Source organism: Antedon mediterranea, chromosome 2, assembly GCF_964355755.1.
Source record: "Antedon mediterranea chromosome 2, ecAntMedi1.1, whole genome shotgun sequence".
Classification (NCBI taxonomy): domain Eukaryota; kingdom Metazoa; phylum Echinodermata; class Crinoidea; order Comatulida; family Antedonidae; genus Antedon; species Antedon mediterranea.
Genome location: NC_092671.1, coordinates 35,133,963 through 35,151,717, shown reverse-complemented (window position 1 = coordinate 35,151,717; position 17,755 = coordinate 35,133,963). Strand labels below are relative to the sequence as shown.

General features: G+C 33.3%; 2 protein-coding genes across 7 annotated transcripts in view; both read right to left on the bottom strand.

Moving 5' to 3' along the window:
• The window catches only part of LOC140040876 (USP6 N-terminal-like protein), a 47,233-nt gene extending 40,407 nt beyond the window's left edge, over positions 1-6,826 (bottom strand). For 2 of the 3 annotated variants that reach the window (XM_072087130.1, XM_072087132.1), the window contains exons 1-3: positions 6,631-6,826; positions 4,989-5,072; positions 456-526 (exon numbers count right to left, since the gene is read on the bottom strand). In XM_072087130.1, the coding sequence (XP_071943231.1) occupies positions 456-526; positions 4,989-5,019 (102 nt within the window). In that variant the 5' untranslated portion in view covers positions 5,020-5,072; positions 6,631-6,826. Of the gene's footprint in view, positions 1-455; positions 527-4,988; positions 5,073-6,471 lie in introns of all 3 variants that reach the window. The other variant, XM_072087131.1, reaches the window with a different exon arrangement.
• Positions 6,827-7,948: 1,122 nt separating this feature from the next.
• The window catches only part of LOC140040875 (apoptosis regulator R1-like), a 63,153-nt gene continuing 53,346 nt past the window's right edge, over positions 7,949-17,755 (bottom strand). For all 4 annotated transcript variants that reach the window (XM_072087129.1, XM_072087126.1, XM_072087127.1 and 1 more), the window contains exons 3-4: positions 15,292-15,599; positions 7,949-13,778 (exon numbers count right to left, since the gene is read on the bottom strand). In XM_072087129.1, the coding sequence (XP_071943230.1) occupies positions 13,656-13,778; positions 15,292-15,599 (431 nt within the window). In that variant the 3' untranslated portion in view covers positions 7,949-13,655. The remainder of the gene's footprint in view (positions 13,779-15,291; positions 15,600-17,755) is intronic.

Below are 17,755 nucleotides of genomic sequence, written 5' to 3'. Positions count from 1 at the left end.
TACTATAGTTTTAATTCCATGAATTATGCAACACACTGTAGTGTATTAATTACTTAATTAATACTGGGTTGCACATGAAAAAATAAAGGTACTTTATGACCTAAACTGGGATTGTAACAGTAGCTTACTTTCGCAATATTTATGTTTCTAAAGTAAGCTACGTACACACGAACATTCATTCTCTGTAGTGTAGATTACCAAACTAACCACAAACGGCTTTATGTCCCATCTGAAGGACGAGGCAGTGAGAGTAAGCATCTTGCCTAAGAATTTAATCATTATGGTCAGATAGGCTTGAACCCATGCCTATCACAAGCTAGTTCAATATTATCATTATACTGTACCATCACTCCTAATCACACCTTTTGACACCCACACTCTGTGGCTACTGTACTGTGGGACAATGACTGCTGATGATAATGTCATCAAATACAGTATTTCTTTACTTTACTCACCTTTGCATATTTTGATACAATCTCTTCTCTTTCCTTATTGGCCCTTTCAATTAATTCTTGGTCCATAGTATCTAAAAATATAAAATATCATGAACAACATTATTATATATACTGTATATCATTAATTTTGAAAATGAAAACAAAATTAACTTTAAATAATAAAAAGAAAACTGCCTAATTTTTCCTTCTTATAGTGTTCTTAACATAGATGCAGCACACAAGTGACAGTTTGGGTGATCCATAGTCTCATGATTGGTCAGATTACTTTATGGTGGGCTTACAGTACGTTATTGCATTATGTCTAAATGGGAACCAAGCTTTAGGAAAAAATTCAAGAAAGCAAACCTATATTCTCGACTTGAAAAGACTATCAAACTTGAATACTCTCAATAATAATAAGAATAAATCAGCAATTTTCAAATAATGTTTAACTATAAATGAATCTCCTTCTGAAGTAAAATTAACATCCAAAAATAACTTGATACCTTGAAGTACCCAATTAGCAGAGGCTTGATGATTGTGTGACTTTCAAATTTCTCTGAATTTAAATCTTTCTATTTAATCAGTCTATTCTAGTATCATACAGTTGTGAATTTCTATTGTAATCTTGTTTTTCAAGACGACTAGAAAGCAGGGCAGACGTAGGGGGCAGGGCGGACGTAGGGGGCAGGGCGGACGTAGGGGGCAGGGCGGACGTAGGGGGAAGGGCGGACGTAAGGAGGCATGGCGGACGTAAGGAGGCATGGCGGACGTAAGGAGGCATGGCGGACGTAAGGAGGCATGGCGGACGTAAGGAGGCATGGCGGACGTAAGGAGGCATGGCGGACGTAGGAGGCATGGCGGACGTAGGAGGCATGGCGGACGTAGGAGGCATGAAAGAGAAGATGTTGAATATTCCTTCTATTTCATCTTTCTCACTGGACGAGTGGCTAGTAAAACCCGTGATAGGAACGTAAAATTGATCAGAAAATATCTGCAGTATGATACTGATAGATGTATTGCTGGACAGTAAACAAAAAACAGATTTATTACTCGCTCCTTGGGACAGTTAAAATTCCCCTTTTACTCAATTCTACTTCTAGCCTTACAGAATTCCATTTTAAAACCAATTCAAAATTTACCTTATTTACTGTATCAGTTATTAGGTAAAGTACATAAAATATACTGTTCATATTTTTAAAATTTTATAACATTTAGTTCTGTGTGAAATATTTAAATAAGTTTGATATTCATATTCATAAAAACAGAACATGCTCGGATGTGATGATACACTTCCTCATTATAAATTACAACTTGCACTAATTAGAACAGCTGCGTAATAAGGACCAATGCACATGTAATAAACATAAGTACACAAACAGAACCAGATGGAGTTTACAAATTTGTGACCTGTCTGACCATTACAAACCTACTGTACAGTGTACAGTAAGCTGTGGATGGTTGCTCATCATGATATACTGTATTCATTTGAATAAACGCCCCGGTTTGTATAAACACCTTCCTCAAATAAATTAAAGCCCGCCACATGCATATAATACACAATTTCACATTTCAAATAAATACGGTATAAATAAAAAATGTTGGATAGCGATTTTACATATACTGAGGAAAAACTAACCTGTAAACAAATATATTTCATTGATTGAAATTGAAAAACTCAAATGAATAAATTTTGATAAAATGACCTAACTTATAGCAGGGCTGAGGTTTAGTAAATGTGAAATACTAATAAACACATGATTTATGAAAAAAATGATAAACAGATCACATTTACTAGATATTACGGTACATACAAATAATGAATGTTTATGAATTGTACAAATAATGGCATGAGGTGAATGATGAAAGGTTATATTTCAATGAGGCGAAGTAACATTCAATATACCGTACATGAAAGTGTTATTGTACAACCCTGACCATAAATAACTGTGAAAAAGTGATAAAGATTGATGAAGAGAAACTTTAAACAGAAACAATACCAAACTACTGTACTGCATCACCTAATAAATCAAAACATACAAGCACAGCATCTGGCAAATACTACAATCTCATTTTCATTAGTAGTGAAACTAAACCCTAATTTGATCAATTTCTAGGTCATGACTTCTTCATGTGTGAAGTAATAATGGTTCATGGACTTCTTCTATACTCCTTAGGGCTTTCACGGTTCTAAATGTCTATGGGTTGAATCTTAGGTTTCTCCATGGTTGAATAAAGCGAAATAAAGCATAAATAATGTTTATAATTAAACTGCATGTTGAATAGATTCTTAAATCAATGTGATTTATAATTAACAAGACTTGGGAATTTCATTCCGAGGCTATAATAGCAGACCCAATGGTCAATCAATAATAGAGTTTTGGTAACAAAATGATAAACAGCATTCATTTTAATGAATGTTTACAATGAACATCTATTGTTGATGTTAGTGTATGCTCAGACTCACAGAGTATCGTTTTTTGTGTCTGAAATATACCATGGATAAGCAATAGACAATTGTTACGCTTCTCATTCTGGCAGATTTACCAATCCTAATCTGTATTGCATCAGTGATTTTTACCTTCAGAACCACAATGAGCTGCCCAAAAAATAAAAAATGCAACATGCAAAATGGTTTTACTGTACAAATCGCTCACAACGTGTTTTAAATAATACTTACAGTAATAATTTTTTTTAAACCAATGATTTAAATTAAGTTGTTTTTACCCAGATTGTTATGTTAACATTTTGACTGAATTTAAACATAAAGTTAAACATAACTGTGCATTTATTTATTGCATAAACTATATTACATTTTTTGACTCAACTTCACCAATAACAGGTACACAGCGAGTAAAACTGTTATCATAGTTTATTTTACCTCTATGATATTAACCTTTAGATGTTCCAAATATAGTTTGGTATGTTAAACAGATAGCCAAGGCCTGTGTCATCACTAGCACTGCAGCAACACCCATAATAATACTGTACTCACTACACAATACAATATTTGCATGGCTTGTTGATATTGCTACACTTTACTGTGATGATAATATAGTATTTGTTATACTATGTGAATAATTTGAATCTAATATTGACACTATACTATAGTACACTTTCATTTCTAGATTTGATAATAATCTGATTGTGCTCAACCCTGCTGACAACAGGCAGGTAAACTCTGCTCACAACAGACATGTCAACCCTGCTCACAACAGACATGTTAACCCTGCTCACAACAGACATGCCAACCCTGCTCACGACAGGCATGTTAACTCTGCTCACAACTAACATGTCAACCCTGCTGAAGACCGGTAGGTCAACCCTGCTCACAACATGTCAACCCTGCTGACGACAGGCAGGTCAACCCTGCTGACAACAGACAGGTCAACCATGCTCACAACAGACATGTTAACCCTGCTGACGACAGGCAGGTCAACCCTGCTGATGACAGACAGGTCAACCATGCTTACAACAGACAGGTCAACCCTGCTGACGACAGACAGGTCAACCATGCTCACAACAGACAGGTCAACCCTGCTGACGACAGACAGGTCAACCATGCTCACAACAGACATGCACATGAAATGATTCTAAAATAAACATGTTCTAGCTGATAAGTAATTTCCTACATTAAGTAGAGAGCACTTACTTACTGTAATTAAATTAGAAGTTGATAATACCACACAAAATCTATTCTTAATTAACTGCCTAATCCAGTATGCTATTATACCGTAATTACAATAGGCCCAACATGAATGTTTATAGAAGCAAGACGTATAGACAAAATAGGCCTAGAATGAATGATTACAGTATGCCTACAGAAGCAAGGCTTGTACTGTATACTGTTGTAGGCATAGAATGACTTAGACTTAGAGTAGGCCTAGAATGACTAACTGTAGAGTAGGCCTAGAATGACTTACTGTAGAGTAGGCATAGAATGACTTAGTTAGAGTAGGCCTAGAATGACTTAGAGTAGGCCTAGAATGACTTAGAGTAGGCCTAAAATGACTTACTGTAGAGTAGGCCTGAAATGACTTACTGTAGAGTAGGCATAAAATGACTTAGAGTAGGCCTAGAATGACTTACTGTAGAGTATGCCTAGAATGACTTAGAGTAGGCCTAGAATGACTTGCTGTAGAGTAGGCCTAGAATGACTTAGAGCTTATTTAGTAGGGCTAAAACAGGGAAAAAAAAAACAGAAAATAGTATGGAAAATGTCCCAGTCTACATTACTGTGAATACTGTGTATTACCCGTAGTGATAGAATGTTTTTTGAGTGTTATGAAAAAAATCAGATTTTGTTCAGAGGATTATTTCATGTACTTTCTTGTTTTATAAGCTGATTTAATTTAATGCCGAAGCAGAATGTTCTTTTTCAGTGGCGGATTCAGGATTTTGAAATAATGGCGTGCTGATTTTTTGTGCATTGTAAATTTCTAAATTTACATACTTCCCTCCTCCTACGGGGGGGGGGGGGAGGGGGGGGGGAGAGGCCAAGGCCATGCCCTCTATACCCGCCTACAGCTATTATAGTACAAGTCAATATCTCACCATCCATGTTTGATAATATTTGATTCCTCATTGATAGTATTTAATGACATCTATTAGAGCACTTGTTGGGAGCAGTCAGAATACCTGTATTAAAAAAAAAAAGAATTTAAAATTTTAATTTCGGCATAAAATGATTAAAAATACCATTTTCCTACAGTATGTATGAGGGCGCAGCAACTGACTAGCCTATATAAGTACAGTGTAATTTTAGTTTACAAATTGTTAATGAATTTTTCTAAAACTAAAATTTTGGGAGATTTTGTTAATATCAGAAGATTGTATTGTATGAAAATTCGGGACGCTCCAGGAGGAGGGAAAGTTGGAACGTCTGCAATTTGGATGTAGACTGTGTGTTGGTATCACTACAGTATTACCTATGAAGGTAGGAAGGACAGCAAGGGAAAAACAAAGAAAAATAATGTACTGTACAGTATGACAAATTATTATTATCAAGGAATTATCCCTAGTATTTAATGTTGATTGATTTAATATTATTAAGACACAATACAACCACCAGGAGAGGTGCGTCATTTACAAATTAATGACACAAGGATTCTTTAAAAAAACCTACATGGTACCTCAACTCAACGAACAGTGGTGTGTCAATGTCGGTCGCTTTACCACAAAAGGACAGTCATGTTTTGTCATTGTCTAAAAGTTCCGTCACTAATTAAAAATTTGGTGCGTCATTTTCATCTCATTCAGTCATTTTTTTGATGCAGGGCCTGGGGTGCATCATATAGATAGTATACATAAGGTTCGACGCTAGCACATTGGATAAATGACGCACCTCTCCCAGGGGTTGTATTGTGGGATTGTGTGGGTACAACCTCACTCCAGTCTGAGTCAGTTATGCACTTGTCAATTGTATGACCCACTATACGACCCCCGGGAGAGGTGCGTCATTTGTCCGATGTGCGTCATACTTTTGAATACCATGACGCACCCGTGCGTCAAAAAGGTGACTTACCTTTAGGTGACCATGACGCACCCATTTTGACGCACTGTGACCATGTTGTTTATGATATGGTGGGTGGTAAAGTGACGGACATTGACACACCTTGTTCATTGATGTGACGTACCATCTAGGTTTTTTGACGCACCCCTGCGTCAGTAATTATTTGTAAATGACGCACCTCTCCCGGGGGTCGTATAGTGGGTCATACAATTGACAAGTGCATTAAACAAACATTAACAAGTAGGCTAGTCTTTTGCTAGGCTAGCACATGATATATAGGACTACAATAGCCCTTCTTGAATGAATATTATAGGGCCTGCTCGTCTAACTAACCAAAACCAGAAAGTAAAATAAGGCCTAGGCTAGCCATTTTTATTTAAAAAGTATCATGCCCATTTTTCTGGCGGACAAAAATAACATTTCTTCATTTGATAACAATTCATAATTTCCAATTTCATTGACAAAAATAAAAATAGCAATAACAACTTCCAATATATTTCAGCGATGTGTTTATCAAAATGTTACCTCTTAATAATATATTTCCTCCAATTAATTAGTGTTACCCCAACTAGGCCTATCGGCTATAATCACTTCCTGTAAAGGGTAGAGACCAGACAGGGCAGAAGGCCTATTCCAACAAACATAAACAGACCGCACACAGAGAAACAACCAGAGTGCACGTACGATCGAGGATGTTTTGTTTTAATTTCCAAGTCAAACAAAAATCAACCTTTCTCCCACATCATTGTAAATCCAGTATAAAAACAGGTAGTATATCAATAGGATTTGTATTATCAAAAGTCCTCAGAAAATGTAGAAAACAACCAATTTAGTTCGCAGCATTTCTTGTGCCTACGTACTAAGCTGCCATCTTGGAATCAAAATCTTCCTGGTTTTCATGTCACGTGACAATTTCAGTGGTGGCGCTCTATCAAATAAAAGTTTTAAATAAAGGTCTCAATTAAATATAAGTGCAAAAATCATGGAGACCAAATTTAAGGCATGTAACTTTATTTTAAGTCAAGAACAACTATGCGACAGATAATTAAAAAATGAAAATAAATAAAGGAAAGGTAAAAACAATTTAAATGGTATATTATATTACAGACAGGTGGCTAATAAATTATCAAAAGTAATTGGCTACCCTATTCAAATTAGAAAAACTTGCATAATTGAAAAGAAGAAATACAAAGAATGGGAGACTTACCTGGCATCTGAATGTCCAGTAAAAACTGCTGAGGACATTTATGAAAAACTATTATTAGGCCTAGGATTTCTTTGTAGACAAAATCCCTTTGTTTTACTGAAGTAAATCTGTTTGTAACATGGGATGTGTTATATATATTATTTGAAAAAATAAAATCATCTTTTCCATGTAGAAATCTACACATATTTTGCCCCAAACAAGGTTTTCACTATGGTTTTTGTGGGTTATTCCTAGACTTTTTCTACAAGTCTCTAGCACCACCAGCAGCAGCATTTAGTTAGTTATGACACGCCATGTACGTCAAAAATGTTTCTTTTTCTTTTTAAGAACAATCTCCATCTAGAACCTAGGCTAGTTTAGTCATAAACTTGCACCAAGTCTTTTTTATGTTTTTAGTATTCCATTTCAATTTTTCTCTCTGCGTATCATTCATATGAAATGCCATGTGAGCCAAAATGTTTTTATTTTACAAATAACCTAGACTAGGTTATTCCATGAAGAGTGTAACACGTGAGAAATAGCCATGTATGCGAGAGACCTAAACAAATCGGCCCTCATGCGCGAGACTCACACATTATGAGTCAGCTGGCAGGTATATAGTTCTGTCTACACTATCAAACTAGTTTGACAAAAACAGTGTGATGTACCCAAATATGGTAGTGATATGACATCATCATGTCCATATATGGGCACATCAGATTTTTTGTGTCACATAAAGTTTGATATAATGTAGACAGACCTTAAGAGTATATGGTGCATCTTTTATCATAAGTTATAGAAACATCGACAACCATGTTCTTAATTTCTTGTTTGTTTTAATAGCATTTTGTATTCACATACAATCACAAGCGAATTGAAAGAATACATCCTATTTATCAACTAGCAATTCGGACACATAAACTACGATCGTCACCAACGCCAAAGCAACACATATTTGACGCACATCTCGACAATAAACGAACAGCTTTTATACGTGCGCGTCAACTTTGTGCTACTTTGAAGCATCGCAAACCGATTGAGACTTTAAACAATAATCGAGTAGAGATGTGATCATTACATTACTAAATCAAAGGTCTTTACATCGACCGTTAAAATCATTAAAGTCTCAATCAACATGTTTTATTTCGTTGTAATACTGCCCTCAATGGCAACATCCAGTCATATTTTACGTGGCTCTATTTTAATTGTTCTTGTAATATATACATTAAAATTTATACAGTGTACATACATATACATATGCCTACTATTTCCACTACAGTATGTATATACAACAGATATCATATTATAATAATTAGGTACATTAGGTCGAATTTAATATATTTTTTATACTTTTGACTACCATGAAAATTATTTAATATAATTTTGTATAACCATCTGAAAAATATAATATTTTGTGAAAACTACAGCTACGACAAACGAAATTAATTATCGAAAAAAGTGAGGTTTAGGTGCCAAATGTAAATATAGGATACCAGTAACAATTCAGTTGGTGCTGTTAGCATTTTTGTAAAACCAAGAAAAATTTACAATGGGTACATACATAAATTAAACAAATTTTCTTATTTGATTACAACATATCCCTCCTATTGATATTATACATATATATATATATATATATAACATATTTTGAATGCTATAACCACATTTGATAGTTAGTGTACAACCATCAACTACCAATATCTTATTTTTCCAAATCTATAACTACAATATTGATCTTTTTCCACATATGGTTTTTAACATTTGCATTTAAAAAAATACAATACAGGCTTAACATACTATACAGTTTTCTATTTACAAATAAAATTGTTATAACTCAAAGCAGAAAAATAAACAACTGTACTGAACAAAACACAACACTTTCTATGAAAAACATAGTGAACAATTTAAAAACTATAGTCTACTAAAAATATAACACACCCCCTCTTTTGTTAAACACGCTGTACATTTAATTATATCAACCACACCTTCAACATACTTATCCTATACAGTAGAACCCCATTAAGGGGGGACACTTTGTGGGGTCGTAAAAGGGTTTGCCATAGAGTTTAAGAGAAAGTTCCTCCTTAATAGATGTTCTCTTAATAGAGGTTTGCCGTAGTTTTAAAACTTTAATCCTTGTTAATTTCATATGCATGTGTCTCCTTATTAGAGGCGTGTCCCTTATTAGAGGCGTGTCCCCTTATTAGAGGCATTTCTCACAATAGGGTGTCCCAAAGGAGGGGTTATACTGTAGGCCTATTTAATTTGTTTTCAGAAATAAATAAAGTATTTCAAATATTGAACAAATTGAAGAAAACTTGTACTACATTAATTATTAAAAAATTAAATATGTATCTGAACAAATCATGATAAATTTCAATATGCAGCCACAATATTAACAATGTGATATAAAATATTATTACAGTTAGAATGTTCTTAAATGTAAAGTCACACTTTAAATGTACCAAACGACCACCTCAATTTGAGCACTACATCAGTATAATAATAAAGATATATTTGTTGTGCTTTTATGGTCATACAGTAGAATCTCCATTAAGGGGACACCTAGGGACACAAAAAGTGTCACCTTGCTTGATAGGGATGTCCCCTGAATAGGGGTTGGCTATATATTCACCTTGTTCATTTCACAGAAAAGTATTCCCTTAATAGGGGTGTCCCCTGAATAGGGGTTGGCTATATATTCACCTTGTTCATTTCACAGAAAAGTATTCCCTTAATAGGGGTGTCCCCTGAATAGGGGTTGGCTATGTATTCACCTTGTGTATTTCACAGAAAAGTATTCCCTTAATAGGGGTGTCCCCAGAACAGAGGTTGGCTATGTATTCACCTTGTTCATTTCACAGAAAAGTATTCCCTTAATAGGGGTGTCCCCTGAATAGGGGTTGGCTATATATTCACCTTGTTCATTTCACAGAAAAGTATTCCCTTAATAGGGGTGTCCCCTGAATAGGGGTTGGCTATGTATTCACCTTGTGTATTTCACAGAAAAGTATTCCCTTAATAGGGGTGTCCCCTGAATAGGGGTTGGCCATAGTGTTAAAACATATACAGTACTGCCATTTGTTCGTTTCATGGAAAAATGTCCCCTTAATAGGAGTTCTACTGTATAACCTGAAATGTGCCTAATTTTCTTAGGCCTTTACAGCTACTGAATAAGCACTGTACACTTCTTCAACAATTTTTGCTAGTTTATGATAAAATCATAACAATCTATAAGAATATACAATGTAAAGTTTTGTTTACTATCAATAGAATTTAATTACTATTTATCAAACTTCAATAAGCAAAACTTAAATCTAAAATAAACATCCACGTTGCTCTGTTCTGCTTCTTATTTCTTATCACACTTCATACAACTATTCTGTTGTCTGTTATTAACACATGTTCAATCAAAAATATATATACCGTTTGTTATATAACAGTAGACAACAACACATATTTATTTAATAAACAATTTTTCAATCCACCTATTATCTTACAGGTAATATTTAGATAATAAGTATAACAATTACTTTAAATCGGTAAACAACAAATAATTTAAAAGAATATTAATGGAAACATGCGAGCAATAATAAGTTACAAAATATATATTTAATTTTAACCTCAAGGAATTTGACACAAATTATAACTTGCTAATTGGGATTAAAATCTCCCTGGTCCTTTTCCTCCACTATTTGTACTGTGCCTCTCGTTTAATTATGTTTGGCTTGTTTCTCATAAATCCGTTTTCCGGACATAATTTTTAAATTTTTAACCACAGGAATTTTACACAAATTATAACTGGCGAATTGAGATGGACACTACCTGGTCCCTTTCCTCCCCTATTTGTATTGTACCCCTCCGTCTAATTATGTTTGGTGAGTTTCTCTCTCATATCCGTTTTCAGGTAAAAATTACATTTTAAAAACAAGATATTACAAAATGATTTACACATTTGGTTGTCGACTACCTCCTTCAGCCAATGACTGTATTTACCTACGCCTAAAACTTAAAATAATATGAATGAAATCACTATATATTTGTTTAGAATTTCAAGGAATTTTTAGTGTTATTTTTTTGCTTAGTGTACAAATATATTCAAAATATTTTAACATATGAATGCTTATATAAAACGGAAATAGGTACTACTAGATTTTTTGGTAATATTTAATTAATTATAATACGGCCGATTTTGTGAACTGTGACCTGTAAGCATTAAAATCTACTAATTTTTCGAAATCAAATTAGTACAATTAAATTAGATATCTTTTTGCGTTTATCATGCTTATACACAGTTTAGTACAAAGCGATTCTGCAGAAAATTATAGTATGTAACAGAATTTTAATATTTGAATATTAATAATACTTTAATATTATCCATTAAAAACAGAAATAAAGGCTACCTAAAGTAGTACACAATATATGTAGTACGAATTTATATTGAAGAAATCGTAATAAAGGCATTTTCCTGTGGACTTGTGGGTATGAAATTCAACTGTGGTATCACACACTTTTCAACGACAAAATCCTACCGAATCAATTCCAAGTAGTAGACGAACTCTTCACGTTAAATTGCAATTTAAATATACGCTGGAAACATTTAGTGGATGCTTAATAAACTTTTTTTTTCTAAGGTCCAATCCAGCTAAAAATTCCTCTACCACAATGTCTAAATTCACATTCACACTGGAATTATTCAATAGTCTAACCAAGACCCGAGGAAGGGAAATTTTACATGGATTTTCTTGTTAAGTTTTACCCTGCTCACGGTAAGAATTTAAGCTTAAAGCATGCATATGTGACTCATTAAGTTGATAGTGTTCGCACTGGATGTTTTGGCAAGGTTTTACTGGCCATACAGGATTCTTTGAAACTACTTCCAGCCTGGAAAAGTTAAGGGGCTGTTCACACAGGATTTAATATGGTAAAAGTTGCTATACAGGAAGCCTTTTTGTACTGTTAATGGTTTTTCCTGGCTAAATATACATTTACTCAATACTTGAGTCGGGCGACCAGGTTGCATGCATTCTATTTGGGAGTATGCTATTAGAATTAGTATTATAATCAGAGCTTCGTTCAACCTTCTTATCACATCGTCCACATGCTAAATATAGCCAAACTATAGCTGGACACACTTCTGTACCTTACAGCTACAATGGACAAGATTTACAGCTAATTCACCTAAATAAAACATGCAACTGGGTTTATTGCCCAATAAAACAGTAACCATTGATTATATAGATACTAGATGTAATATTGAATTATAAAACTATAAATGGAAATTTACAATATACAGCAGCATCATTACCGTGTTTACTGATAAGATAGGAATTTATTACAGCATTATAATTGATTATTAATACAGTTGAAATGAGTCATTTTATGTATAGTATAACCACAGATAAAAGTTGTGGAAATTAAAGGTTGTATTAGTAAAGAAAATGTCCATGTTGAAATTATTGTTATAATGCAAGTAAAACAAATGTGTGAAATACAAAAATGATAAGGGTGCCCTCTCTTGACCCAGTGGAGGAACTAAAATAAAACTAGCATTAAATCATGTCTAATAAATTCAAAGCATTGAGATTATACGGTAATGACTTGTTTAAAGTAAGCCCAAGTAACCCAAACAATAAAACTTATTAAAATGAATATAAAACTGTTGAGTAAAATGTTATCAAAGAAATTTAAATGATGATCGATGATGAAAAATATCATTATTTATAAGATGTACAGTAAATGAAATATTTTTTTTATTGAATATATTTAATAAATTATAACATTTTATAATGTTAGTCTCCTTAGGTGTTTTGTATCAAACACTCAATCTTATCTTACGGTAATACATAAATAATTGCATTAGTTGCATTGATATTATTAAAATGTACGAAAATTACTTATTTTTGAGACAGAGAGAGGAAAAGGCAATAATTTGTTTGTACATTGGAAATACTGTAGATATGGTACATATTTATGAATAATTAAGATTAATAATATGCATAAATTTACATAATGAATCCGTTTATCAGTAATATAAGTCTTACAATAATGTACAGTAGTTATTCAAAATATCGCTACATCATAAATTACACGCTACTAGATCGGTAAAAACTGGTATTCTTTACATAAGTATAATATATTTTTCTTACTCACATTACATCCTTACAATACTTTCATTTTAATCTCCTCAAAAAATGTTTGTTACAAAAATTACCTTTATCATATTCCTGCATTTCTTATTTCTTAAAGCTCCCATTCCATCTGGCAGTTTAGAGCAGTAATGAAAAAGGAAGACAACCAAGTTTAATCTATTTGTATATAATAATTTATTTTAATTAAAAACTATTAATTATTAACAGTAAATATTTGACATGTGGTGTTGGTAAATACATAGTTAACATTTGGCGGTGAGGAACGAGAGAGGGGGGGGGGAGGAGGGACAGACAGACAGACACACAGTAAGTCGTCTATTTCATTCTAATGACCATAAATTAACCTATTCTATCTTCATGAATATTCATGTTCATCTGTTGAATACGTAAATTAGGCCCATTAGCCCTGCAGCGACCATAGCTACTGTGCCTGGTGCAACGATTGGGTCTGATGATCCGCCTTGCCTTGGACGGAAAAACTCTACAAATCCAGCCTAGAAAAAACGAAATAATCAACATTAAAACAAATACAATATACCTTGTCTAGGAATAATATTTACACCTTTTTTAAATTATTAAATTGAGTAGTGAAATGTGTTGTTCATGTTATACACATCCAACTAGCCAATTACAGGATGGATATACTATAAAAAAATATCATTTTATAGTCTCATTTGAGGTTTAGGGAGTGGAGTTTTGAGTTCCTGGCACTAGGTCAGGACTGAACCCTGGACCTTAGGATTTGCAGACAAACACATTTACCACCAAGCTACAGCTCCTCTACTATGTATGTGTGTGTAGGAGGGAGGGGGTTGGGTTGTCTACCATCATTATAGACTCATAGTAAGAGTAACACTGCACTCCACAATTTCAAAATCCATTAAATGTGATTTCAATTGTGATCTACATTCTCAATCGAGATTTGGCTACCTTCCAATATAACTTTCCATAAATGAAATTTTATAATCTGTCTATTTTTACAATAAGTGATAATTTTATGATTTACTATAAGGAAATTGTTAAACAAAGAATTAAACAAAAGCAGTTTAATTTTACTGGCATACAATTAGTTGTGTTTTTAGTTTCATTCAGATTTTATAAGATTGCTCGGAAAACATGCATCTCGATTCTGACGTCGAATGCTACTCATTTACCGTATTTGGTAATAATTAAATATTCCTCTCTTAATAATCATTATGTTAATGGGATACTATTACTCTCTGGACATTTATCTATCTATTTTATGAATGTCATTGTGAAATTATGAGTATAATACGAGATGGGTATGTTAATAGTTTGCTTTCGTGCTTGTTTGTCAATGAGCAGAAGAATACTAAACTACTATTTTATTTATAGAACAAAAACCTTCATCTGTAAAATAAAATATATTTTATAGTACTTTTAAATCATTTTGAATTTTATCATAAATATTTTAAACGATTGTAACATAAATTCAAATAAATAGCAATTTATAATTTTATTATTAATTAATAAAACAATTGTAACATGAATTATTAATTATTCATTACTCAAGTATTTTTATCACAAAAGGTGTGAACTGTGTAAAAGTCAACCATCAATTGTGTTTTTTATTTAATATTTTATAAATGAATAAATATTAAATTCTACTGAAGTTGAAAGAAAGGGTGAAATTTGAATTAAAATTGTGTTGATTTGGTGCAAAATGTCAAACAATCATATAAATCATGTTTTATTATGAATTTAATTTTAAATTTTTATTTTAAAAATGTGTAAAAATAAATTATCAATTTGTTGATGTTCAATAAATATTTATGTCATTAATAACTTTGGCATTTGACATTGAAAGTCACTATAAATTAATACAGATATATGTAAAAATATAAGATGAAATGTAGAGTTTGACTAATGTATAATTTGATTGCATCGTTAAAAGATATTAAATTTAAATGTAAAAACTTTAATTACGAACAGCTTGCCATACTTCAAGCCTAACATATTTATCATGTGTTTCAACTTTGAACTTACCCATCCGTTATTTTGTGACATCCAATCACTTAAATGCTGTTCTATATATCTCACAGTCCAGCCTATTACGCTAGGTACAAGATTTTCAAGCTCTTTTGAGGCGCAATGTGCCCCTAGTGTCCCGCAAAAAGTTAAAAACGTGGCTATTCTACCCCACGAAATATCCAAGCCGTTCAATCCATTTGTTGGATTTTTAAATAGTTCACTAGCTAGGTCCATAAACTGTGCATATAAGGTTGTTGGACTTATGTTCAAATGGTGACAACATTCACCGAAAAATTCCTTCTGGCTTTCTTCAATTTCATGACCTGTGGAAAATAATTATGAACTAGATTAATATTCGGAAATCCTTAAAATATCTGCGAGTTCAATCAAATTGTTTTTCATCAGTGCGGCAGGTGTAAAGTGGATCGTTATATACTGAATTGCGAAAGGTTTAATGATAAATTGCTGTTTAAAATCTTTAAAACCCAAGATGCATTATAAGATACATTATAATATACTCCTATGCATTTATATTTTTCATTTATACAGTTAGTACAGTAGCCCCTCCTTTTGGACACCTCTCTCTTCAGGGGACTCCTCTATTAAGGGGACACAACAAACAACTAGGCTAAACACTACAGAGCACCCTAGTATCAAGGGGTCACTTGCATGGGGTCATAGTGTACAATATTGTTCTCCCAGAGTTCCAGGACCATAACCTACACATAGGAAGACGAACCACTTCTCTTTGCGAAAAATGTACCGAATTCTTTATTATGGACTGTATGTACACGGACAGGACTACACGTGACCATGGCATTACATCCTATTTGAAGGATGAGGCAATGAGAGTAAAATTTCTAGTTAGTAGTTATTGCTAATAATTTAATACAAATTTCTCAATAGTATGTAAACTGTGCAAGCTACTGTATTATACTGTAAAAGCATATTGAACACATTTTACAGCTGGAATATAAATTATATATAATCATTGTATTTTTTATGTAAAAAGAGATAAATGTATTACACAATTCATCAGCTGATTTTAATAAACATATGGAGAGGCAATTAAACATCATCTGATTTTTGTTGACATGTGGGATAGATACAAACTATGATTCGATATTTCATTTCAACGCCCAGACAGCTACTAAACATTAATATTTTATAATACTTGTAATAAAGCTTAAAAGAGTATATTGTGTCACATGTCACAAGATGAACATCTGACTACATGGAAATTCCCAACCATCAAAGCATGTGTACTCTGTAAACTTGATACCAAAGAAGATGACATTCATTTTGTTTTGATGTCATTTTTACATTGTCTAGGAACTTGAAGAAATAAATTAAACGAGGAAGAGCAGTTGCTTGAACACAATTTGTCTCATGATACAGTCTCTTGCTATAAATATATATACTGTTATAGTGGAAAAAGCCCTACTTGGGTAATGACATTGGAATGGTTGAGCAAAACTATACTATTAGTATTACCGTATATTTCGGTGTATAAGTCGCACCTGTGTATAAGACGCACCCCCTAACTGAGAGTAAAATATCGGTATTTTTTATATCGTCGATGTATAAGACGCACCTTATTTTTCATCAAAACAATGTTTTTTTAAATTGTAATCAATATTATTGTAATAATATATTTTGTTATATCTACAACGGCGTCCTTTATTTAGGTTTTTTCTTACCTAGGCTCGGCCGCGCCCAGCCTCAACAAGTTCTTTCTAACTTTTTATTCATGAGTTTCGCCGCAACATCGAGTGCATGACCGTGTGTGTAACACGTACGTGTGTGGGCTAGCCTCGCTCGATCATTTCGAGAGGGCGCACGTTTTCACGAACAATCGTATTCGATATAGTATCTATGTATCCGAGAAGTGTATACGCTGGTCCATGCTATAATCAACTGGAGAAAATACTAGTCGAATACCGTACACCATGTGTACGGCGGTCGTGCGTATAACTATAAATACACCATGTAAGGGCTTGCGCTGGGGGTACGGTGATCGTGCGTATAACTACTGTATAAATAAATACTATTCCGATCCAATCGTACGTAAACGTTTACAAATGAAATTTTATCGGAGCGCCATAATGAACAAATCTTTTCATCATATTTAGTATAACATCATGCTAAAATGCATTGAAAACTAGGCAGAAGCAGATTGCCGTTACGTTAGGCCTAGCAAACGAGGTGACGATAGCCTAGAGGCCTCCTAAGCCTATGTTACGTACAATCTGTGTGGTGAGGCATTTATGTTCGGTGTATAAGACGCACCCTTAATTTAGAGGTCAAATTTGCGTGTCAAAAGTGCGACTTATACACCGAAATATACGGTAAGCTACATTTTCAACTCAATTTATTATTATTTATTTAAACTTATCCATGGATATTGGTTAAATTTACAGACTAATGGCTCTTTTATAAAAAGATATCATGATAAAGTGGCGATACAGAGTGCCCTCAA